This window comes from Alligator sinensis, unplaced genomic scaffold, assembly GCF_000455745.1.
Source record: "Alligator sinensis unplaced genomic scaffold, ASM45574v1 scaffold895_3, whole genome shotgun sequence".
Classification (NCBI taxonomy): domain Eukaryota; kingdom Metazoa; phylum Chordata; order Crocodylia; family Alligatoridae; genus Alligator; species Alligator sinensis.
The window spans coordinates 126,325-153,161 of NW_005842210.1; the positions used below are offsets into that span (position 1 = coordinate 126,325).

A 26,837-nucleotide genomic window follows, 5' to 3' on the forward strand; every position below is an offset into this window, starting at 1 on the left:
TGACACAAACATCTATAAGAATCTATATGAGAGTCAGGACAGTTTACAAGAGACTGACAACTAAATGGAATGCCACATTTAAAGAGGAAAATCGTTAGTAGATTAAGTGAACATGGCCTATGCTTTCCCCATTACAAAAGGTGGATTATGTGGGGGAAAAAAACCTTCCACTGAACGTTCAATATCTTTTAGAATATCTGACATACAGCAGAATGTACCTGTTACAAAAATATTGTGCATATGATTTACATGATTTATGCTCTGCATAAACAAAACTCTTAAAAATAGAAAAACCTTGAACAATAAAACACAATTAATTATGGAAAGGCAGGGGCTCAGCTCATGTGGACCAGCCCAGCTCCAACAAACTTCAATGGGATTACATTAATTTCTGCCAACTGAGATCAGGCAGGTGAAGTCCATAAGAACAGCTAAAAAGCAGAACATGATAATTCCTTGTCAACTTTCCAAATTCAGAAATTGCTTACCTTCTTTTGCAGGAGGAATTGTAGGTGGGGGAGGTGTTGTTGAAGGAGAAGTTGGTGGTTGAGTTGGCAATGGCACTAAAGAGGAAGAAAAAAGAAATGCAAAAAGAAGGATCATCTGAAGGCTTGATCTATTTTAGCCACTTGAGATTTTTAGTCATTTGAGATATTCCCTTACTTTATTTGTTCACAGGTATATGTCCAGCTAGGTAGTTTAGTTATATGTGTGTGTGTGTGTGTGTGTGTGTGTGTGTGTGTGTGTGTGTGTGTGTGTGTGTGTGAGAGAGAGAGAGAGAGAGAGATGGGTACTTCTCCTAGTTGGCAAAATAAGGGCAAGGACCTACTACTGTTATTAGCAACTCAAAGCTAAATTGTGGCTTTGCTGCAACTCTGTGCATGGCACAGCTATAACAGGAAGCAGTCTCTGGCCTGATAAGGTGCAAATACCTCCCTGCAAATACCACCTGCTTTGAGGAGGGCATACCCTGAGCCAATTCCCACAGAGCAAATACACTGCCAGTGTCCCAAATACAGCTCCCCTTTCCCATCCTGACACTTCCCATTCACTCACCCAGGAGAGGAAGCAGGTGCTCTTCACCCACCCTACAAAGAGAAAGGGCCCAGTGCTGCTGTTCACAATACTGATAACCAGAGCAAGAGATGCCTGGTATTGCCTCACAGCTGTATGTGGGCATACAGAAAAGACATCCATCTGGCTCTAAGGGAAATCTTCACTAGCTGAATGGTAGGGACTCAAGTTTGTTTCTAGCAGGAGACCAAGTTTCTTGCCCCACCTCCAAAGGAAAATGCGGGATCCAGAAATTGTCTCTGCTGCTTCCAGATTTTTTGCACAATTTGCTTCTCTGTTCTTATCTCACAAACAGATGAGCCTCTGAATGGCAGCCTCCCAGAAATGTAACTGAATAAATGATCAGCTCCTGACAGCTTTGCTGTGGTTGTGACATTGATTGAGCATAGGAGGAGCTTTATTTAGTGAGTTCAATATAGTTTTAGGCTGAGTTCACAATGGGGAACATGCACATGCTTGATTTCTACATTTATAAGTGAGGAAAAGTCCCCACCCTTGCCCAACAACATTCTTTCCAGTATCCTCACTATAATCATCATAGAGAACCACAGGTGATGTAGCTACATTTTATTCCTGGAGGGAAAACTGTATTCCATATTCACTATAATATATACAGTGTGTTTATGGTTACAGGTGGTGATGACAGTTAGACATAACCATCCTTCAAAAAAAAGATGCCATTGCAAGATGGGCATGTAACAGGATTTGTATCGTCCTGGCTACATCTGTCAGCTCCAGTCTCATTCCAGCTCAGATTGACTGGCATTTTCCCCATTGACCTCAAAATAAGGTCTATGAATCACCTAAGTGTAACTTTTGAGTTTTGTATTGGTGCAGGGTAGGTTCAAGGGCCTTCTAGCTATAAAAAAAGGCCAGGCAGAGATGCAGTTTGTGTACTAAAAAGAATGCAAGCACTGCACAAGGCACCAAACCCATCCAATGGTACCCCGGACAGCTCAGTTCTTCATTTTGCTTAACAAGAACACTGTTGTGGAACTGGCCTTTTGAGCCATTAAGTCCAGACCCCTGCATTCACAGGCAAATGTTAACTGAAGGAACCACCAAAAATCATGGCTGCAAATCCTCACTCACAACTACAAGGCACAGTACCTAAAACACCAAGCACACCCTACTGGTAAAAGCAGGGGAGATGAAGGCATGGCTAATTCCCTGCCACTCCAATGACGTGGAAGTCACTGGTTACCAGATGCTCAGAAGATTCTAGGAAAAGGACCACATCCCATGCTAAATAAAAGCAAAACCCCCATAGTCCATGCCAATCTAAGCTAAGAGAAAAACTCCTTCCTGACTCCACATTTGGCAATCACTATGACCCCAGGTAGAAAAACCCAGAAACCAGTACCATTCATAAGCCTTCTGTGCGTAACTTGGCTTTAAGGGGAGAAGCTAATGCTTCATGCTTTCTGAACAGTCTACCTCGATTAACACAGGAGCATGCAGGCCACCTGGGGCCCCCAATTTATTGGAAAACAGTCCAAACTCCTATGTCTTGTTGTTAATTCTAGAAACAATACATAACTATTGTCTCGCAACCCTCAGGAGATAACAACCCACTGTGTCCCATTAAGAGGGAGCCACAGTGCAGAACAAGAGTCAAAAACTCAAAAGAAAGAAAAAGAACACACACCTTTTATGTACCAGCATTATACTTTGTTTCTAGCCTGTTATCCCTATAGAGGGCATCCCAAAGTTATCCAGAGGTAGCTGAATATTAATAGACTCCACTTACATGTTGTTTCCATTATGCTTATGCCAGGCCCCTCTAGCTCGTGAAGCTGTGTATAGACGCTGATTTTATACTCTGTGTCAGGTGTGAGCTCAAAGAAGCAGTGTCGAGGGGTCCCTCCACCAAGGGTTACTTCTCTCTTTTTCCCATCTGGAATTGTAGAAGGTACTGTTAAGCCAGAATTGGATGTGTTGCTTTATTGAATAAATGCTGTATTGTATTAAATAAATGATCTGAAAACTGAAAGGCAATGTGACAGTAATAAAGGGCAATTGGTCATCAGAGGACTCTATACTGAGACACCTTCTGCTTTCCACCTGAAAGAAAGTCAGCCATGCACAGAAGCCCAGCACAAGACTGAACAGTAGGTAAGCTCTCACAGAATTGCATAAGTAAGCAGGGGTCAAGTGGTGCCTATGCCTTTTGCTTCAGAGGAGATCAATTTCCCTTCTCTGCATGCAGGTCTCGCTCCTGGCCACACTGCAAACACTCCTATTGACTTCAGTGGACTTTGGCCTAAATTACCAGAAATGCCATTTTGGCAGGGCTGTGGAATCAAGTTTCATTTCAGGCTTTTTGCTCTCCAGGCCCACAACGTGTTCGGCAAGTGCAAGACGGAACCAACTTGGAACCATTTTAGCTGAGGAGGAATTATCGTTTATTGGGATTTGAAGGGAATAGTTTTAATTCTCAACGAGAAAAATGGATGGACAATGAAGTGCAGGAAATAGATATTTTAATACCAAATCTACTTACATACCATACTCACTTTTTCGCCCCAAAATTAGTTTTGGGCAGTGGATTTTCTGCCAATAATAGAAGCATGGAGATTATGTCAGTTGGATACTGCTTCTTTTCTTTCTCTTCCCTCCACCAGCTGCATGGAGGGAAGGACAGAGCTGATGGCTCTTCTAGGCTCATTATAATTTATGTATTTCTTGCTAGTTGCTCTCTATTCCACAGATGTTAATGATGCTTGCTCCTTTTTAATGGTCTTGATTTTCTGCTAATCAAGCTATCCTTTCTTCAGCAATGTTGCTGTCTGTTAGCTACTCCTGGTCTTTCTCCTCCTATTTCAAAGCCCTGCAGATTACTTTTAGCTCTTTTCACAATCTAGATCTGCCCATAGAGTCCAGTCTTCATTAGCAGGAACTGGTGGTTGCTCAGCCAAAAGCTGAACAAGCTGCTAACAATTCAGCTGTTAAACGGTTAAAATTGTACCTTTTCCCTGAGCACAAGAGGGAGGGTGAAGATAAGGCTGAAGATAAGGCTCTGTCTTTGCTTTATGTGCCCATAACTCTGAAAAAATCTATTTTCTTTCTTCATTCTGCTTTCCCCAAACAAGCTGGGTTTTTGGTTTTTTTGGTGGGGGGACGACAGGGGGGGTGTAGTATGTGAGAAAAAGCAGGTAATTAAAACAAATCCCTCAACAAAAATCAGCATCCATAAGAGGAAGGAGTATTACAAGGAAAGAGACTACTTCACCTTCTATACAGCAATACTCAAATTGCCAGCTGGTCCGGCTTGCTGCCAAAATCCATTTGATTGCTATCAGGATGAGTTGCATTAGTACGAAGATAATTGATCATTGGTTGAATGAGATGCAGACAGCTGGACAATGAAAGCTCTTCATGATTGATGCTAATAAGGAGCAATCTGAACAACGCTTTTCTTCATTCTCTTTAAATTAAGACTCTCCTGGCTAGGTTAGATACATTTCTGGCCATCCTGATTGATAATGAATAGGGCAGTGAGGAAGCAGGACTTTGGCTAGCTCCCACATAGGAAGAAATCTGCATGTTTGATGCCAACAAAGATCTTTGCTTTCTGAACAGCTTGTCTGTATTCTAGGCCTTTAGATAAACTTTATGCGAGTTCATCAATTGTAAAATAATGATCCTTCAATTATACAATCAAATTACATTTCGTGGTATCTTTAGTTCATTTGATTAGGTCTTAATAATTGCACTTAAAGTTATTCAAGTTTTTCAAAGGTGCCATTCGATGCAAAATACTAATTTTTCTATATAACAAGATAGCAAGCATGTACCAAGAAAAAGTAAAATAGCTTGGATACAAGTAAAGCCTCCTCCAAATGGATAAAGCCAGAGTCTGACTTCCCCGGTTTAACCCTGGATACATTTAAAGCACTACATTTAAAGAAAATATGAGAGAGAGATTTTTCTTCATATTCCCTACAGAAAATACTAAAAATGTCAATTTGCTTGTTGCCATTTGTTGCCACGTGAAATCATTTGACGATGCCCATCAGGATGATGCTGGGTTTCTCAGAACAGCACAGACTCCCCATGCCTGAAGAAGGGTGATTGCGCCTGAAAGCTTGACAAGAACTTTTTTCCAACTACTCAGTTGGCCTAATACAAGATATCACATCTACTCAAAGAACCTGGCCTGCCATAAGGATGAAGAGCATTCATATAAAGCTAACTAATCACTGGTTGAAAGAGAGGTAGACTATAATTCAATAATCCCACTTAATCACAAGGAGATCCCACTGCAACACTGGTCTATGTTTCCTACTGATCCTTAGTTTAAATGAATTTACCAAGCTCCCTCTTCCCTTCCCAATATCTCAGCTATTCATTTAACACCTACAAACACACAGAGACTACCTACACAGCTCCCTTCCCTCAGGGAGACTAGACTTCCCTGTTAATTTGCACATGAATTGACACAAGGTTCACACATCCTCTCCTGCTTTTGAGGGAACAGTCATCTACCCTGCTCCCCCATCACTCTACTCTTTTGGAAGCCAGCATGTAGACTCATTCCCATACAGTTCAACAGAAAGAAGTAGAAGAGGACCAGAGGACCCCAGAGGACAGTTTCTTGTCCTTATAGCTAGAGAATGAGAGACTGACCAAGCCTGAGCAGGTAATTTAGCTGGGAGCTGGAAAAGAGTGGGCTTGAAGTGCTGAGGTACAAAAAGGTAGGCAGCATCCAAAGACAACAGAAATGAGAAGGTGCTGAAGGCTCCTGGATCTCCTACTAGATAAAAGGCAATATTAAGAAAGCTGGCCAAAGAGCATGTATAGACAGAGGGGGAAAAATCAGGGCAGTGAGGGCTGGCAGCTTAGAGATGGCAGCACTTTAAGGGCTCCAACAATGTGGATAGCCATCCAAGCTTTTACTTTCAAAGGACTTTAACATAGAATCTGTTGTGGTTTGTTCATCTTCAGTTTTGCCTATTTCTATTTTCTTCCAATTATTGTAAATGCTGATGTTCATATTTTGTTACAATATAATTACTTGTACGAGCAAAGATTGGGATGGCAAACCCCATTTACAGCCAGTCTAGTGCTCGTTCTACAAACAGAATTCCTGTCAACAATAAAATAAAGTGATTACAGAGAGCTGTGCTAACTTACCCACAAGAGACTCTATAATGATCCTGTATGCCGTGGCATGTCTGTGAAGCTGCCACTGGGCACAAAGACTAGTCATGCGGACCTGATAAGCATCCAGATTGGTCACACTCAAGGGCACTGCAATTGATGAGAAAATAAAAAAATTCACATCTTTATTCAATGCCATTAACACAAAAAAATTATACAAGATATTTTTTTTTAAAAGTACATGAACGAGTGAGCAACTGTTTTTGTATTTAATTTTAATTCATAATTCAACTTAGAATAATCTCAAGCAAATCTAATACAAGAAAGGAAAGAGAAAAATACACCCTTAGTCCAAGGATCTGGAATTTAAGAACAGCCAATAAGTAATATTAGAAATGTTCAGAATAGCAAGGTTGTCACTGAAATATCGATTCCATTGTCAAAGTTGAATTCTATGGTGTGAAATTTAATTCAGATCATACAGAAGGATTGCCTTACCTAGAAAAAGAAACATACTTTTCATTGTGGAAATTTATATCTCATATTAGATAATACTATTTGAACAATAAATAATATTGCATGCTTCATGACCTGTCTCTCATTAACATCAGCATGGTATTTTAAAGCTCTGTGCTTTCTCATGGAAAAAAAGGACTACCTTTCAATAATTTCCACAAAATACATAGAAAAGGAAAAGAACTCCACAGGAGACTTTATTCAGGGAGCTGTGCTGAGCTAAAGTTATACTGAAAAATAGGCCACGGAGATCTGAACAGCATGAAATAATTCTTACAGGTTTTGGCTATGCCTGACAGGGCATCACTGAAGCCTGTTGAATATGAAGCAAATACTTTAACACTGTACTCTGTTCCACTGAATAGATTTAAAATCAGAATGGTGTTGATATCATCTCCTACAAAGGTCTCCAATGCTGGTCCAGGGACTGTGAAAAAGAAAAGAAAAGAAAACAAAAGAATATTTTTCAAATTATCGGGACTGGAAGGCATTAAAAAAACCTCATAATCTTCAGTTAGATTTCTAATTCTTAACTCATCATTCTATTAGTTGTGGAACAGAAATGTAAAGATTCTGTCTACCCAAAACATCTTATAATCCAAGACTGATGCACAGAAGCCAGGGCAGAAGAGGGAATCTAGCAGTGGGATTCATTTAGAACTAGACACTGGTACCGAGGAAATCCCTTCTTTGCTTCTCCAGGGATTTAACGTCACTCTGAAAAGTCAGCTGAGATTCCTTTATGGTGGGTGTGTGTCAGGACCAGTAGGAGGTCTAAACTATCTCTGCCAGCATAGTTATCCTTAAGAAATGACTGCAAGCCAACATAGCACAAAGGTGGCCTGAAGGTGATTCAAGCAATGTTGGAAACAAACATGGTGTAGAACTGCCCCGAGGCAGGGAGATACAACCAGTTCTTTTGCTACTTCCCTCTTAGCTGAATTCAATCTTTAGCAGGTGCACCGAAGAACTCAGATATTGGAGGTTTTTCCTTTTCCACCCCCCTTCCTCCCTCTCCGTAATGTAACAAACTCACTTCTAATGGTCATCATGGAAGAAATATATTCTAGAGGGAACAGGAAGAGGAAGGTGGCTCCTTAGTATTTCAAAAAAATGTGACCTTGTTCATAGTTTGCTGTACCAGGCACAGGGGACAGCACACAAAAGTTCGTGGAGCGTGGGCTGAGAGCAAGCCACAAATGACATACTGGGGAGGAGAGGGGAGTGTTTAAATGGAAGTTTAGAGTGGACCTTTGCATTACTAAGAGGAACCTGCTTTCAAAAGTTGATTCAGGTTTCCATTAGCAATTTTTTAGTTTAAGCATGATTTCACATAGATACTGAAGATACTGGAAAAGCAAAAGTAGAAGACCAAAAACAGTCCATTTTGAAAACTCACTGTTGATAGGTTTGTAGACAATTCTGTAACCCATTGTTGGGGAGGGAGGGGCTTCCCAGGTAATGCGTAATCGGTTGTACCATTCATCTGAGACTCTTAAATTTCTCGGGGCAGAGAGAGGCACTAAAAGGAAAATAAATCATGAGTTTTCACAACTGTATCTCTTGCAAACACATGGACACACCATGGACACACACGTAAATAATAACCAACATCATATGTAACTCAAGAATGGGTTTGGAGTTCTTTTAAATGCTGAGGAACAGCTCCCAAAAGCTCACAGGAATTGTCTGAACAAGGAACTAGGTCTACTGGTGTCAAATTCATCCATGGCATTATGCCAGTGGATTAAAACTGGAATTTTTAAAGGTTTTATACTGATAATTAATTTAGACTGTTTTTTCTATCTCATAATCAAGCAATACCCTGCCCTATTATTACTAAAAAGAGGCCCAGATAAAGTAGTAAAACAGAATCCAGAGATAATCATCTTACGTTTATATATTTCCTTTCTAGGCAAACTATCTCAAGGTGATCTAAAAATATAGGTCCTGCTCTTGTGAAAAACAAAAAGCTTGCTTAATAGAGCACTGCAACTCTTCACATACTTAAGATTCATGATGTCCCTATGTCTTTGCAGGACTTTGGATGATGTACAAATCAGAGATCCCCATTCTATGCACCACTGAAAACCAGCCATTTATGAAGTAGGACATGGGAGCTGCTCAGCAGCACGGGGGGCATTTATACACATACCTTTTCCTTCCGTGACGCACCAGAGACCTAGCGGGTTGGAGCAGACTCAATTAATTGAGTCTGCTCCGCATGCAAGCTGACACACACTGTGCTGCGGTGTGTGTGGTTGTATAAGTAATGAAATACATGTCAGCATGCAGAAAATGGCAGTGGTGCGCTTCTGAACTAAAACACCTCCGATATGTTTTACTTCAAAAGCACACCACCACCATTTTCTCAGTGCTGATGCACATTTCACCACTTATAAAACTGCACGCGCCACAGCGCTGGCCACTTTTAAAAGTGCCCAGCACTGCAGCGCAAGCATATGTACAAATGCCCATAGTGACTAATATTAAAGTACAGGGGCAACTTAGTTAGAAAGAGTGACCTTTACTGGCACTTAGACAGGATTATAAAACTAATGTAACAACTGAAAATAGCTTGACAGTTTTTTTTAATGGTGTCAAATGGTCATGGATTTGCTTCTTAAACATATAATCCAAAATAAAATACAGCACAATAGCTGAGGCATTGGTATATTGCTAACTCAGAAGGCTTGAATGTTACCTGCTGCACCACCAGTATCACCTTCTACAGTACTGGAGTCTGCTTGGTGGACTCTCTAGGCAGTCTTACTCTTATAGGCTAGGGACAGACATTACACATAAACTGGTATAAGTGATTAGAAACTGGTTTAAACCTGTAACAGAACAGACATTCAGTGCACATTAACCGGTTTCAAAATGTCTGAAACAGGTTTGAGATAAACTGGTTAAATGTAGCATCAGACTTAACTGATTTGGGTCAAACTGGTTTATGCAATGTCTGTCCCAGACCTGAGCAACCTAGATGCTTTGGAGCCCTGGGTGGGGCTCTCTGCACAAGCCTGCATTTCTGAAATGAAAAGGGAATGTCTATCCACCTCCAAATCAGTTCAAGCTCTGTAGGTTAAACTAACCTGCAAAGATTGAATCAATTCAAGCTCAGGCTTTTTGAGTGTCTGTCCCTAGCCATAAAGTTTCTGCTACCTGACAGTATCTCAGAATAAGATATAATCAAACATTTCTTGATTAAAAACTATCTAATATGAACCAGACAATGCCATAGGACTAGTATAAGGTGGTTGATTCATAAGTCTCTCAATTGTTATGACTGAATTCACATCTTATATTAAATTCAGATGTGTTTGTACTGTTATGGGAAAAAAGTATCTAAAAGAAAACCTCTTCTTACTTACACCACTGCTTGGATAAAAGCAGAAAGCTAGTACTTACGGGTCTTGCCAGGAGTGGAGACACTGACTCCTTCCCCATCAGAATAGACAGGAGTAACAGTAACTTTATATTCAGTATCTGAGAGCAAAGGCTGAAGAAGAATATGGTTTTGTCTTCCAGGTACCATTACCTGGAAGGTAGGAACAGCAGAAACAAACAAGACTGACTGTTAGGTTTCTGAACACTCTTATAATCATATATGATCTGTGCCATCTCAAAGATTGTAAAGCAATTCATTCCAAATGACCAAATTTATACTGTAAAAACTTTTGTAATGCTGTATAATAAAAAATTTACCCTCCCGAAACAATCAGCAGACCTATTTATTATGTGTCTCTAAGGTTATATTGTACAAACAGAACCTTCCAGCAAAGGATAGTTATACCTGGATATATGACCTATAATTTAACTAGACCGATGGGCTGATAAATCTTTAAAATATTCATGAGATCAGTACCCAGTCTGGATATCTACTATTCAAGCAGCTGTTTCAATATAAATGAAGAGGGAATACATTGATTTTGTTATGGATTTACTAACACTGAACCTGTTAAAGGCCAGTCTAGGTGTTTTTAGGGATTGTAACAGACAGGCCTTAAAAGAAGGGGAAAAGGAAATCAGCCTTTTACAGGAGAAGAAATACATATTCAGGAAATTAGGAGACATGAGTGGAGCAAGATGAAGGCAAATAGACTTTGACCATTTTGGAGACGTGAAATGACACTAAGCCTTTGGGAGAACAAAGAGAAGTATTGGCTACAAAAAGCAGAAGGAGCCCAAGTCAGTAAGACCCTAGGACCATGTTATCTAAACTCTGATCTAGCAGCCTGAGAAGAAACCAGAAAAACTGTAGACAGCTCCCAGGATTACAGAAACGATTTCAAACTTCTGTAAACTTAAATGGTTCTTTTTTTGTACAGTAAAAATCTCTTCTATTAGGTGAATGCCTTCATTAGACAATAAGCAGACAAGGTTCCTTGGGTGAATTTGATATCTTTTATTAGACCAACCCAAATGGTTGGAGAATAGTTATTAAGCAAGCTTTTGGGTTCAAAAACCCTTCGTCAGGCTAAGGAAGCTTCAGCAGTTGGTGTGTGCTCTTCCTGGATGGAATGAAAAGTAAAGAAGCCAGTGGCTGGGCTGGGGAGTCAGCTGCCAGGCAGATTATAATGTATCAAAAATCCAATGTCTATGTTTAGTCCATGATCTCTGGTATCCAGCAGATTGATGAAATGGAGCTCATAGGCTCGTCTCTGGGAAGTGTTGTGTAAGTTTCCCTTGAGGATCAGGACTGAGAGATTGGAGAGAGAGTGGCCCTCCTGTAAGAAATGTGCCCCCACCGGTAATTGAGTGTTTCTGTCTTTGATGGATTTCCAGTGTGCATTCATTCTGGTGCGCAGTTGTTGTTTGGTCTCTCCTACATATCTTCCATCAGGGCATTTGGTGCATTGGACGAGGTATATTACATTTCTGGAGGTGCAGCTGTAAGATCCTGGGATGCTGATGGCTCTGTTGTGGGGTGTAGTAATAGTGGGGGTGGTGGAAATGTGTTGGCAGGTTTTGCATTTCTTGTCCTGGCATGGTCCGGATCCTTTTGGTGTGTTCTGGGCTTGAGGAAGTTTTCTTCTGGTGATGAGGTTGGCAAGGTTCGGTGCTTGTCTGAAGGCCAGGATGGGTGGCTCTGGGAAGATCTTTTTAAGAATAGGGTCTCTTTCTAATATGGGTTGCAATTTTTTGTAATTAGACAATTACATTTTGCCCAGATACTCAAAACTAATGTCACAGTAGTTGACTGACTTCATAATATATTTATCTCAGGATCATCTCTTGAGTTATAGAATTTACCAATAACACTTTATTTCAAAAGAACCTGAATGTATGTGTGATACTACAAGCTGAGGACAATTAGAGGTAGACACCTTGAACACAGAGCCACTGTTTTAGGAGAGGCAGGCTCAGGAATACAAGGTGGAATGTAAGGTCAAGAAAACAATGAACTCCTGTGTCCTTCTCCAGACAGTGCAGCAGACTATCTGGGAAAGGCCAGTAGCAGATCATGGAGGACCAAACAGCTTAGATATTGCTCCTTTTGACAATGACATTGCACTTTTATAAGGAAATCATGGTGTCTTTAGAACATCCCTTGTTTTTGTTAGGGTGACAGTATTTGAATCTTGGGGAGCACTGGATTTGCAGCTGAATAAAAGGCTATAACCTGTGATATAGCAAGCCGCTAACCACAAGGCACAATGGTATGTTAAAAGTAACATTGCAAAACACTTAGGCAAGCATTTTCCTAACAATGTAGTACTGTTGTAAGATATATAGCTCATTGTATAAGAAGAACAGGATGCAGACCACTGGCTATCGTTAGGAGATAAAGCAGAAGCAAGACCTTGGAGACAGTGAAGAAATCAGTAAAAGACCGCAAGTGACCGAAAGAAGCAGGGGTCAGGGTCTTAGGCATGCACTCATAGCAAAAAGACATGTAAATAAGCAAAATGCAGAGGCAATTCCATGCTAATGAAGTAATCAGTAAACAGAGGCGGAGCTTAAAATGGGAAGGACTAAGGGTGGAACAGAGGAGGGACAAAGGTGAGGTAAATGTTAATGAGCATAAACCAAAGTGTATAAATATAGAAAGAACTAATGTTCACGTCAGCTCCCTGGTTTGTTGGAGCATTGCCCGAAGCTGCCTCCATTTTGAATTAAGCTGCTGATGAGCAATGTGGGCAGGTGATGCATGATGGCATTGATCCGTTGTCTCCCTAGTCATTATGCATCGCATGGAGTCGAGGTCTAACAGTTTTCATCTGTTTTTTTTCCTGTTCCTGCCCAAATCCTGCTCTCTTATCTTAGGTTTGTACTTGGTGTACACAGAATCTCTTAAGTCAATCGAACTATGTGTTAAGGAAATTGACCCCTGTTCAACAAGCATGGGGGCTATACACAATACAGGCCTCTTTGCAGACAAGTAAATTCCACAGGGTAAACTGAGAAGATTTAGTCCATCAAGTATAACACAAAGTCAGAATTTTGCTCTAGATACACAATATTCCATAAATATTTTATGTGGAACATCCAATGGAAACATTGCTGGCTGCCTGAAACTGCAAGCTGTACACCAACTCCAATGCTCCAGGATAGAGCTCTAATTGTGCAAACAATACATAGAGGAAAATTTAATCTAGTGTACACAGATGTAAAGCCATGCCAAGAAAATACTTCATCAGTGTCCAAAACTAGTAATTAAAGCGAGACTGCTCAATTATATGAGCAGCCAAGACCTTCAAGGTCTCCACAGTCCAAGTCACTTCCTCACAGACCCCATTTCATGATCCAAGTTTTTAAAAAAACAATAAACAAACTTTTAAAAAATGAATACAATAGATTAAAATCTCCTCTTCACACATCTGTGCATCAGGCCTCTTCCATAGATCAATATAGTTTGAAACAAAGAAAAACATTGTGGGCTTTCTGGAAAAGCAAAGTAGCAAATACAATCCCTTCTGCATGCATTGTTATTCAAAAAATTCAAAAGCAAGTAAAGGCCTTATTAAACTACCATGTATTGTAATGCAAAGTTACATGTTTTATTGAATCTTTGCTAGTATTCTTGAGAATTTAGAAGCCTAACAATATTTCACAGGAGTATCAAAAGTGACTGAGATTGCTATTACTGAAATCTCATGGTAAAAAATGCAGGAAACAGTAATTTTGTAAAATTACAATGAACTTACATCCATATTCAGCAAAGCACATAGACTCCAAATGAGGAATTATAGAAAATTAGGGTTGGAAGGGACCTCAGGAGGTCATCTAGTCCAACCCCCCTCTCTCATCCCTGCCCCTGCTCCCGTCCATGCCCCACACCCGCTCAATGCAGGATCACCACAGCCAAGGCTTTGCTAGATCATCCCAGACAAGGCTTTGTCTAGCTGCGTCTTAAAAACCTCCAAGGATGGAGATTCTACAACCTCTCTGAGTAACCCATACCAGGTTAACCTCCTAATGTGAAAGTTCTTCCTAATATTTAAACTAAACTTCCCTTGCTGCAGCTTGAGACCCTTGCTCCTTGTTCTGTCATCTGCCACTACTGAGAACAGTCCAGCTCCATCCTCTTTGGAACCACCCCTTCAAGAACAGACTTATGTGTTCCTACTTTAAATGTGTTAAAATTACCACTGACATCAAATGAGCTGCTCCACAGATATTAACAGAACTACCTGTATGTGTTCACCTCTCACTTAGTAAGATTAAGGACCACCTTCAATCAGTGCTGCTAGTATATGCTTAATTTTAAGCATAATCTATAGCAATGTTTTACTTAGGGAAACTCATAAACACATGCTCACCTTTTACTTCACTAGGACTAAGGCTGAATTGTGGCCAAAGAATAAAGCATATACTTAAAATTAAGCATTTCCTTAAGTGCTTTGATGATTCAGAGCCAAGAGGTATGATCCTAAAGTTTTTCCACTTATTTTAATAGGCATATGATCCAGCTTAAAATTCATATATATTCTGATAGCAAGAGTTTTAGTATCTTTACTACAAACCACTTCTAATTTCTTTTTAAGATAATCGACTGCTGAGTATTAAAACAGAACCACAGACTATATCATCATCTACTGAGTTTGATTTCAGCTTTCAAGTGACCTGAAAATTGTAAATCTGGGGGTTGAAATGAAGAAACTTCTGGTTATTATCAGATGAAATATAAGAATATTGCCCATTATGCAACGTATGTTTGCTACTGTCTTGTACTATAGTATTACAAATATTGAATGTATACCAAGGAAATTTTCTAGCCCAAGCAAAACCCACTGTATTAAGAGTTAAGTTTAAGGATCATTACTCTGAAGTAAAAAAAGGATAGCTAAAAAGGTAATTTTCTAGCAAAGCCTCATAAAAGATGGATGAATCTGAAATGAAAGAAACAATTACATGATTCATATTTTGGGAGAAAACGATATTCAAGTAATTCCTTTCTTTGACCAAATTTATTGAGATTCTCTTTAAAGAAAAACAACAGAAAAAAATGAAAAAAGCAGATTGAAGGGAATATGAAAAACTATGCAGTATATCCAATAACATTTCCTGTTGATATAAATATAAGTAAGTTGCATGACTGAGACCCACATCAGGCAGCAGAACATCAGTGAAGGAAACTCATACATTAGTGAGGGAGGCTTTTATACATTGAACATCAACTTGGAGAAAGTTATTGAAAGTTTGAAATTTGCTCTATTTTAGGTATATGGTTAGCTCTAAATCTGAAAAATTGAGTAAGAACACAGCTCCACCATATTAAGAACATCTGAATGCAAAATCATGAGTAAAGCCCCCAGAAATAATTAATTTGGCTCAAAAATCATATATTTATAAATTATCTATATGAGATTTTATAGAGGCGAAGTAATACATCAGTCCATATCATATCAGCAGCGATAAAAGGAGAATTAACATTATCAGCAATCTGCTTTTTTGGCTGATGTGGCCAATAATGTTGCTGATAAATGCCATGCACATGGGCGTAGCCACAGCATGGAGTGCAGCCTGGCAGCTTCGAGAGTAGTATCTGGCTGTTAAGTCTGTGGTGGGGGGGAAGGAATGTGGGGGAGGGAAGGAAGCGTTTACCGGGGTGGGGGGGGGTGTGGGACAGAGCCATGAGTGGCTCATCGAGGGGCCCAGAGAGGGGAGAGAGGTAGCTTCGTGCACCCCCAGGGGAGGCATGAGGGGCATGTGCCCCCTAGATCTGTGCACAGGCTGAGGGCAGGCTGCCTCTGCAGGCTGGGGGCTGCTCCAGGCTCTTTCCAGTGGTGGGGGCTAGGCTGGGGCTATGTTCTGGGCAGTGGCAGCAGTGCGGGGAGGGAGGGCTACAGGGTGGGCTACAGCCACTCCAAAATTTGCTGTAGGCCCCCCCATGACCCTCCCCTCCCAGCACCGCCACCCTGAGCACAGCCCTGATCAAGCCCTCAAGCTAGAAACAGCCCACCACCGCCCCTGGCCCCAGCCAACAGCGGCAGACCGCTGTCACCCCACGCACAGATCTGGGGGGCACAAGCCCCCCATGCCTCCACTGGGGGTGCAAACAGCAGCAGGAGCAGCTACCCCTCCATGTCCCCTGGATGAGTTGCTTGCAGCTCTGTCCCATGCCCTGCCCTGGCTGTGTAACACTTGCCCCTGCCGATCCATACCGGCAATTGGATCAGTATCGGTCAATACGGCTTGTTAATAATTGGCCATCAGTATCAGCCCCAAAAATCTATCCGTGCACCCTTAATTTTTTAACATTTAGTATACAGCAGGGGCACTCAGCCCCTGACCCACAGATCAGATCTGGCCCATAGTGTCATATCAGTCGGGCCACAAAGCTCTCTTGAGATCTGTGGGAAGCCCTACAGGCCACACAGGGCCTGATCCTGACATTCAGGGGCTGGGTAGGGGTAGTGTAAGGCTTCATACTCTGCTTGAGTGGTGGGGATCACCCTTAACACCACTTTGTAGCCTCATTAGTGGAGTATGCTCAATAGAGGTGCCCTGAGGAGTGACAGGGAAACAGCATAGACACACTCTTTGAATTACCATTTACCAAGGCACAGGACTGTCCAGTTATGCCCTTGGTAGTGCCTCCTGTAGGTCAGATGCAAGGTCAGAATCAGGACCTTTGAAGCTATTCAAGCTTCTAGAGATTCCAAAGAGTCATATGGGAAGATCATGCAGGCCATTCTTACCGCTTCCTCTGCTCGATCACTGTTGGCAGCAAGGTAAGTCACTCGGAACTGGCGAACATTATAGTCAGAAATATCCCAATTCACCCTCAGGCTGGAGGTAGTTTCATCATCTATAATGAGGTTTCTGATTCCAGTTCGAAACACTAAAAGGAATATTCCATCAGCCCTGTTTTAAAATTCTCTTTTTGAAATGACTTACTATTAAGTGGTTGTATAAATTATCACTAATCTAAAAGGCCCCATCTCATTTTTATTGAATCATGTGGTTGTTGTAAATTTCATTACGAGCACAACTAGACTTAATAATGGTAACACAGGAATAAAAAGTTGCCATAAACACTCTATAAAATATCCCTGACTGATTTATTTATATTACCATGGTTCTAAGGGCTTTAGAATAATTCAAAGGACATTAAAGGGCAGGACTTTAAAGAAAAAAACTGATGGACAAGAACAATTAAATCTGTTAGTTTGCATTCTTGAGCAGGGCCTGAAATGCTTGATTTCAGTGACATTTTAATGTAAATTGATATTTCATTTTATTTACCTGCTGTTGTGGGCTTGGATGCTGTAGTACTGGCAGTAGTAATGGTAGTAGGCACTGTAGTAGCAATTGCAACTGAAAAATAATGCTCTAGTCATTAACATTTCATTTTGAAAAGGAAATTGTTAATGCCTGTCAGTTATGTTAATGTTTGATAGTTATAGATACTATATTATTATTATCCCTTTGTTGCAATCAAATAATTCTTAAAATTTAGAACAGAAATTAAATTTCACTTACTGAACCAAGTCAGTGCCCAAGAAAAGAAATTATAAATTGTTCATGAGCATTTAAAGAATGTTATATAATGGGTTTCATTTAAAAAATAAATAAATTTCTTTTTCACAGAAGAAACAAGACACACACTGGAGACATCTACATGCATGCTTTACTGTGGAGTTGACTAATTACCTTCACAGTAAGTAAAGTGTCACCATCTACATGTGCAGCACTATTAGGCCAGAGTAAACTAATTAAGTCCACTGTAGGTTAGTACTGCCTGATACAAGTACTACCCTACAGTGGAGTTATTTACCCTGCTGCAATGCACGTGTAAACAGTGACGGCTGTTTATTGAAGTTTATTCAGGTGCATTAATTGCACATGTAGTTGCACCCACAATAGTTCATATCATACCAACCATATCCTAAGCAAACTTTTAACTGTAATTCATAGTGATATCATTTTAATACAGCAAGTTAAAAAAAATCAAATAGCTTCACTATCTAATAAATCTGTTTTATTTCCCAGAAATCAATTGTTGCACGTGTACCTTTTCCATTATTTTCATAAGGGTTTCATTTAGCATAAAACACAAAAAAAACCCCTCCCATTTAGTTCAAAGTAGATTGTTTTCCTATAAACAAATCACCGTAGGCCAAAGATGCTTTATTTTTCATGTCTAAATGTGTCTTTTGGAAAAAAAAGGGAGCAATGACTATTAAAGATGAACTCTAAAAAACAGGATTAAAATTAGCCTGAAAATTACCTGGGAAGTAGATGCTTTTTAACAGTTTCAGAGTAAACCCAGTTTAGAAACAGGTAAGTAATGAAAGCACTAGTTAAAGGAGGAACAGATGAATGAAAGCAGAGAAAGACAGAGGGAATATACAGAAATATTTGGGACCCAATCTACAGTCATGCGGCTTACTTTAAGCCATACACCTGTAGATTAGGCCCTGCTAGTGAAGATGTTTGCCAGTGCTAGGAGCCACTCTGGGAATGCAATCTAAGTAAATCGAGGTTGGGGGATGGATGGGCAGGATCAGAAGGGCTAGCAGATGTGCAGGAGGGGTGGGTTGGTGGGATCAGGGCAGTGGCTGACAGGTCTTCAGGGGGAGTTGTTGGGGTCTAAAAACAATTTGGTCAGGGTGGGGGATTAGGAAAAGTGCAGACCCAGGGCTGGGGTGAGCAGCTGGACTTTCCAAACATGTACGGATATTTGTTAGATTGGTGTAAAAAGTTAGATCAGGCCATTTTTTGCCTGATCTAGCCTCCCCAAACATCTGTAGAGATCAGCACTGGGACTGACCTAACCCTAGTTAAGTTGATCTAAGTGTAATGTCTGCACATACACAGAGAGAGGGCAGCTGCCAGGATCGTGATCACATTTCCAAAGGGAGTTGTGTGGAACTCAGGTATAGAAAACACCTAACTATGGATTCAGTGGGATCTCCTGGTCTGCTTCAGCACTCCATCTATACTCAGCAAAGCACTTAAGTACATGCTTAAATGCTTAACCAAGTCAGAGTCTCCAAGCACTAGGTATGAAAGTGTTGTCCACAATGCCCATTATAAGTTGACATGCTCATTTCTGCATACTTTTTTCCCCTTTGGTTGCCAGTTGATGGGCCCTGATATGAACTTTCTGGGGCAAATCCTCCAGGTGCTTTAAAACAGTGCAAATTTCAATACTTCTAAATGATGATTATCTGGATTAGATGCCAATTATTTCCAATGAAATGTCTGGAAAGTACCAGTATTTAAATTAAAATATTTATTCCCAAGATAAATTTAATACAGATTCTAATACAATACTCTGTCCTAAAACCAAAAACTGACACGTAGGACCAAAGAGTATAAAACTTCTGAGCCAGTGGTTCTCAACCTTTTTGGACTCAAGGCACCCCTCACTGGACTTGAGGCACCCCTCCATAACTCCTGTGAATTGACTGGCACTCAATCTAAAAAGCGAATTTATATATTATAGTGCTTAGCTCCTTGTAGAGGGGCTGGAAAGTGGGGGTAGAAGATCAGCCAGGTAAGGACAAGCCTGAAGTCATGCTTATCTGCTTATCTTCTCACACCTGCCAGCACCCTTCAAAGGATCTGGCATGATCCCAGGATCCAAAGGCATCCTGGTTGAGAATCACTGCTCTGAGCCCAAAAGGTGTAGCCTGAATTTGCTAATAGTACCAAGCTGGAAAGGGAGCCAACCATCATTCTTGACTGGATGCCACCTACCACAAAATATCCATGAACAAAAGCCCCAAAACAGACTTAACCTGCATGATCAGTCACTGTATTTTTCAGTATTAAACACCATTCAGTAAATAGACTATATTTAAAACAAAAGCTTTATACACTACACTTAGAACATACGTGTCTATACAACAGCATAATTATTAGTTTGCCTTACGTGTCGTTCCAAGAACAGCAACAACATCACTTTCACTTTCATCACTGAAAACTGCCAGCAAAGAAACTTCATACTCTGTATTGGGTAACAAACCCTCAATAATGTGTGTGTCCTTGTCTCCATTTATGACAACCTAAAAAAAATAAAGAGAGAGGCCATGTCACATTTCTTGCTGCTCTGTTTGATTAACTTGATGAAAACTTTACAGAGTAACAGAAAAGATAGAATGACAGCACCAAATACATACACATACACACACATACACACACACACACACACACACACACGCACACAGAACAATATGCCAAAACTACTCACTAGTAATTTGTTCAGTCCATAGATCAAGATTAGAAGAGACATTGTTAATCTATTTAAAAAATAGAGTTATTCTATGGCCATCTTAATGTTCTGATATGTAACTGTATACTTTTACCATATAAAAACTTTAACTTACATGTTAAGGCTGCTCAAGCCTATTTCATTTGAAAGCAGTCACTAAAATTCAAGTTACTCACAAGTAAAGTAACATAATACTAAAGAGTCATCTTAAACTATCTGTCTTATCTCAAATAACATAATGCCCTAAAACACTTATTAACTGAGTAGTGGATAAATCAAACTCCCATTCCACTAGGATCATTTACCTACTTATATTCAATTCCCAAACACTTCACTTAATCATCTATCCTCAGCAAGGTTATGGTAATCAATAAGGGTGCACCGATAGAGATTTCTGGGGCCGATATATATAACTGATTTTTAAGGAGGCATATTGGCCAATACCAATCTGATTTCCGATTGCAGTCCGTCAGCTTAAAGAGCTGTGTCCAGCTGGTAAGTCTGTTGCGATGGAAGCGGAGGGGGAAGGGAAGGGTTTCAGGCAGGGTAGATTGAGGGCCCTGTGGTGAGGGAGGGAGTGGGGCTGGGGCTGGGGCAAGGGATGGGTCAGGTGCTGCCCAGCCAGGGCAGGGTGTGGGACAGAACCGTGGACTGTCCAGGGAATGGGGCGGCTGGGGGGGGCTCCCGCTGCTGTGCGCACCCTGGGAGGACATGGGGGGCAGGGGGAGCAGGTGCCCCAGGTTTTGTGTGGGGCAGGGTGGCTGCCGCTAAGGCAATAATGGCAAGTTTTTAAAGGTGGCCATCACATTGTCACAAGAGGGGAAACAAAACCAACCCAAACAGCATGCGGAGCTATGTATTCAATCTAAAGCATTCCGGGCACTCAGCAAGTAGTATATTAAACTTTATCCAATGCATAAAGACATGCTGTAGCGTGAAAGTTTCTTAATGAACAAATGGGCACCAGTCCAGGAAAACTTGCTGTGGTAGACAGTGTCCTGTGAAAGCAAACATCATAGACCTCTTGGGCTCTGCAGTAAAAGAGACATCTCTCCCAGTTCTGGTGAGGGAACTAGATAGGACTGCTCTTTGGCTACAAAGTGCTGAACTTGGCAGCCTGCACATTTTAGCACAGATGTTTCTTGGACAAATTCAGAGGCGAGTGTAAAGGACTGGATGGATTCTAAATTGTATAACTAAAACCTCCTCTCAGATCCCCCACAGCTCCCCGCAGGCTCATCAAACCATTCTCAATTTCCTACACCGGGGTAGGCAATGCTTTTTGGCTGGTGTGCCAACATGCCAGAAAAACAAAACCAGGGCAGGACACACAGCATATTAATATAGTTAATATTTATAAATGTTGCTTTTTTTTTTTACAGTAAATACCAGGTTTTCTAAAAATGTGAAACCTAGTGACAATAAATAAAACTTCATATACTACTGTGGCAGAGCACCTTTGGTGCCTGCCACTTTAAGGCTTAGAGTGGCAGCAGGGTAGCTGGCAGGTGCAGACCAGTCCTGATGAGGCAGTCATATGACTGCAGGAGGGCCGTGTGATCGGAGGAGGGGGCTGAATAGCCTCCATTTTAACTCAGGCCCTCAGGGCTGAGCCAGCAGTCTGCTGCTGGTGGGAAGAACACCACCCAGCTGAGCAGCTGCTCAAAGCATCCTTGGATGTAAGAGCAGGAGCTATGGGGATGGCAGGAAGCTCCTGGTCTTGGGGCATGACTAAAAACTATACTCTGCTGGGGTAGGATGGCATGGTGGGTCCACTCATGGTGGGGTGGTCCCCAGGAAATGCCATGCCAGTTGCCTCCCCAGTGAAAGGTGAGCAAGGGTGCCTTACAGCCCCAGCCCCCACAACTTAGTGGGTAGTAGGGAGGCAGTTGGAGGCCAGGCACATCTTCAGACACCTGAGCCCATGGGATGTAAGACCCTGAGGTCCCAGGGAGGGGCCATGTAGAGTAGGGCTACAAGGGTAGCCTGAATGACTGCACAGTACTGGTGCAGAGTGGGGTTGCAGAGGGGTGACCTGAAGGGCTGTACTGGGGGCACGCCGAGTACGGCCACTAGGGTGACCTGAAGATCTGCGTATAGGCCAGCCCCACAAGCCGTACAGGGAGTTAGCCCCAGTGAGGGGTTGTGAGTTACTGCCTCAGTGAGAGGGTGATGGAGTAACCCCAGCGAGGGGGCATGAGTTTAGAGCCCATTATGAGGGCACTGTGATGGTGAGCTCCAGGGGGGAGCGAGAGTCCCCTGTGAGACTCTGGAGCATGGATCATAATGTGAGGCATTGTAGCAACATGGATGCCATCTGCAAGGCATGGGACACAGTATAGGGTGGGTCAGAGCTGTGTATAATGACCCAGGCATCAGGGCATGAAATGGGCAGCCTCCCACATTTTACATCAAGTTTATTACAACAAGTCGTATGAGGTGAGGCAGGGCACGCTGCCCTAGACAGAGGGGCGGGTGGGTACAGTAACCGGTCACGTGACAGCCCCTGACAAAACTACCTTTGTCCTTGTGTATTCTTTTTCGTTAAGCATGTTGTGATGGGAGGGGGGGGGAAGAGAAAAAAAGAGAGAGGGAAAGACAAAGGAAAGAGGTAAAGAAAGAAAAGGGGAGAGAGAAAAAAGGGACAAGAGAAAAAGAAAAAAGAAAAGGAGGAGACAAAAGATGGGAGAGAGAAAAAGAGAGAGGAAGAAAAAAGGAGAGAGAAAAGAAAGAGGGAAAGAAAAGAAAAAGAAGAAAAGAAAAAAGAAAGAGAAAAAGAGGAGAGAGACAGCCAAGGTCTCCCGCCATTCCTGTCTGTGGCTCGGGCCCACTAGTGCAGGGCAGTGTCCAGCAGAGAGAGGCAGCAATACCCCAGCAGCAGCCATCAGGCCTCCCTGATGGTCCTGGAGAAGGGAAAACCCAGGCCCAGGGCTAGGAGGGAGGGCTCGGGCAGACAGACCCACATCCCACTTTGGCAGGAGCAGCACTGGCATGCAGAGCACCGGAGCAGAGCGCTCAGGGCAGGGTCTGGGTGGTGTGGGGAGAAGCAGGTGCAGGGGGAGGTGCCACAGGCAAGCCGGCCCCTGGGAAGGTGGGGGCTGGGAGGGAAACGGGGCTGCCCTGGGGCTCTGCAGGCTCGGGCTACAGCTGGCTGGTTGGTGGGTGGGACTGCCCAGCAGCACCCAAGCTGGGGCCCAGCCTGGCCCATGCAGCTCCGTAGCCATGGGAGACAGCCACCCTGCCCATGAGGGGACACCACCTGGCCGGGGCAGGATGTCAGGCTCGGAGGGCTCCCGGCTCCAGGCTTGGCCTCCCTGCATGCCAGGCACAGCATGAGCAGAGCAGAGCCACCCCAGTGCAAGGGCCCAGCCGTGGGAGCCCCTTGGTCCCTGGGAACAGTCACCACAGGCAGTACTTGGAGCCAAACTTGCCAGGAGCCTGCAGTACAGCGGCCCTACACAGTACCTGCCCTGGCCCCGGTCTCTGGAGGGGAGCTTTGGGTGGGTAAGGCTGGGGTCAAGGCAAGCCAGGGCAGCCATGGTGGCTGTTCCCGGGGACCAGGGGGTTCCTGTGACCAAGCCCCCACACTAGGGGCATCTCCGCCCTGCTTGCTTCCACCCTCTCACCAATATATACTTTTTGCCACCTCGTCCCCATGCTTAGCCAGCATTTCTTACTCTTGCCTGCAGAATTTACAGGGAAAACCTAAGGGAGTCTCTCTGGTGTAACTAACAAATGGAAGGGCCAGAAGAAGGAAATGCAAGAAGAAAAGCAATAATGAAAAGCAGGATGAAAGCATAATAACAAGCACCCCCAACCTCTACATACACAGCAGGGGACACTTTTTAACACGGACATTTTAAACTCTTATTGCAGCAATTTGAGGCATAACTTATATCAGTCCAAACTTGCATCACACCAGCAAAGTGGGTGTAAAGAGGCCTGGGGAAGTATAATTCACACCACGTTGCACATCACTCCATGACTCCACCCAGCCCACATTTGGGAATGAAGGTGGGCGTTTTGTTTTCCTGCATGATTGATCCTTCAGCCAGGAAAGGAGTTTAAAGAGGTAGCCTGAAGGTATTGTGCTAACCTGCCTGACCCCATTACAGAGGTCATTTCAGGAGAACAAGAAAGGAGCCTGGGTAAGTTTCATATCTAAAAATGTAAAGATGTCCTAGCATTCCAGCTTCCCCAAAAAACAAGCTGTTTCCCTGTGGAGAGGGGAACCCCAAAGCCTGAAGTATTGCTTGATGACTTAGACATACGTAGGAATGTAAAATGATCAAAAGAACACCACAAGAACAATAATAAACCCCAGTACAAAAAAACCACACAAAGGTAAAAAAGTTTCACAGGCATCCACATTTTCAGACTACTGACCAGAAATTATCATAGTTAAAATTCAGTTCAGGAAAAAAGGAATGCTAACCCATCTGTTGTGAAGTGAAATTTTAATGCTTGATAATCAGTCAGCTAGCTAACTCACTTGCACACACACTTCTGCTTGCTCACCCTATGAATTTCTCTCAGTGTTTACAGAAGCCTCTCCTGCCATGTGAAGAAGACAGAAATAAGGCAAGGCTTAGTTGCAGAAAAGCCCCAGGCTTCCTACATTGCTGTCCATTTGGTGGAGAAAGGAAATACTACACACAACTCAGCTTCATCAATGCTACCTTCCTTGCATCCGGCTAGCACAGTGCACAAGGAGAAAATGCAGGGAGGCTCTAGCACTCCACTGTTCAGCCATCTGCAAAAAGAGGGCCAGGAGTGACGGGTTGGGCAAGTGGAGGAGGCCGACAGTTCGAAAATGGTAGTGGAGAGGACGAGGGAGAGATGAATAAAAAGTGAGAGACTAAGGGAATAATCAGAACAGCAAAAATGAATTTAAAAGAATGGGGACAGATGGACAGACAGCTGAAGGTAAATACTGAGGCAGAACAGGCAAATAAGGAAAAAGATCTTGCAACAGAGGAAAAAAAAAGCATTTTTTTAAAATGAAAAGTCATTTGATCAATTAGCCAGAAGAAAAGCACAGGGATGGGAAGAGATATTTAAAGATGCAGAATTAATAACCGAGTGTAGGAGGAAGAAAGAACTGAGGAAGTTGTGGTCATTTATCCTTTTTGTTTTCATTGGCTGCATCTACATGAGATGCTGACTGCACAGTAGCCCATGACTACTGCGCAGTAGCATTACGTGGCAGAAAGCATAATGCAATGCTACTGCGTGCGCACTGGTCCTGGGCTACTGTGCAGTCAGCATTACAATAAAGTCATTCGGCAATGCTACTGAGCTGTAATTCTGGTTACTGCGAAGTCATTTACTTGTTTACACAAATACTAAATGACTGTGCAGTAAAGACTGCACAGTCTGCATCTCGGGTAGATGAGGCCATTGTATATGAATTTTGCTTTGTTAAATGTTTCACGGCTGTCATTTGATGAGTGGTTTTATGGCTTCCAAGTTATGGAACAAACTTAAAGCATGATTTTCTTTTCCTTTATCTGGGCATGGACCCCCTTACCAGGCTTTTTCCCCTATCCCCCCCCATCTTTTTCATGAGAAAGGGAGGGTGACAACACCCCAGAAGCTGGAGTAGCAGAGGATAGCAAGGCAGTTTCTTTGGTGACAATTGTATTAGAAATCAGATAGATAATTCCCATGTTTTTCTTCTCCCAAAAGCCCTGTCCACAAAAGAAGCTGTAATATTGACATGATTTATCTTGGAAGGCTTCATGGCAGGCCATGTTGTTCTCTAAATGAGTCAAATTGCTAGGCCTCCAATGTCATTTCAGTTAGTTTTTCTGTGACAAATCATTCAGTGTGGAATTTCCTCTATACCAACACCCTTGGAGAGTCAAGAAAACTCACCTCTTCAGATTCACCTCCATCAAGGGGAATCCAGGCCAATCTGTACAGTGCTACATCAGAGGAGGTGGGCTTCCAGCTGACTCGGAAACTACCTGTTGTTACTTCATTTACTTCCAAATACCGAGGGGTTGGAACTTTTTCTGCAAAACAACATGAGGCAAAACAAAAAGGAAGGCCATTTTTTTAAAGCTTAAAACTATACAAAATGACATTTAAAATACACCTGTTAGTTGAAACTGCTTAAGCAAACCATGGGGTGCAGATAGAAGTGACAATTTTTGCTCAATTTGGACACAGAAAACCGTCCAGAGCCATGACCAAATACAACTACACGGCTGCAAACTGCCTAAAAAAATGGCCAATCGGGGGAAAATCTGAACCCTCATTGCACGAGGGGTCAGTTGAAGACATTTCATAAGAGAGCGTCCTCTGTAACTTCTGTCTGAGCTGCCTCCCAGCCTGTCACTGTGTTCAGAATGGGAGGGGAGAAAGGGAGTGGAGGGACCGGGGTTTTTTCAGCCCCCTCTGGAGGGCAGGCTTGATATATTGGAGCCCCCTTGAGATGCGAGTGGGCTCCAATACACCCACTTCACCTTCC

At 42.4% G+C, this 26,837-nt stretch overlaps 1 protein-coding gene across 2 annotated transcripts in view; it reads right to left on the minus strand.

Annotated features, from left to right (window-relative positions):
• The window catches only part of COL14A1 (collagen type XIV alpha 1 chain), a 179,582-nt gene that overhangs the window by 82,245 nt on the left and 70,500 nt on the right, over positions 1–26,837 (minus strand). For both annotated transcript variants that reach the window (XM_006026800.2, XM_025207819.1), the window contains 10 exons: positions 26,240–26,379; positions 20,024–20,156; positions 17,389–17,460; positions 16,842–16,984; positions 10,105–10,234; positions 8,093–8,215; positions 6,971–7,120; positions 6,211–6,327; positions 2,825–2,971; positions 489–563 (listed from right to left, as the gene is read on the minus strand). In XM_006026800.2, coding sequence (XP_006026862.1) covers positions 489–563; positions 2,825–2,971; positions 6,211–6,327; positions 6,971–7,120; positions 8,093–8,215; positions 10,105–10,234; positions 16,842–16,984; positions 17,389–17,460; positions 20,024–20,156; positions 26,240–26,379 — 1,230 coding nt within the window. The remainder of the gene's footprint in view (positions 1–488; positions 564–2,824; positions 2,972–6,210; positions 6,328–6,970; positions 7,121–8,092; positions 8,216–10,104; positions 10,235–16,841; positions 16,985–17,388; positions 17,461–20,023; positions 20,157–26,239; positions 26,380–26,837) is intronic.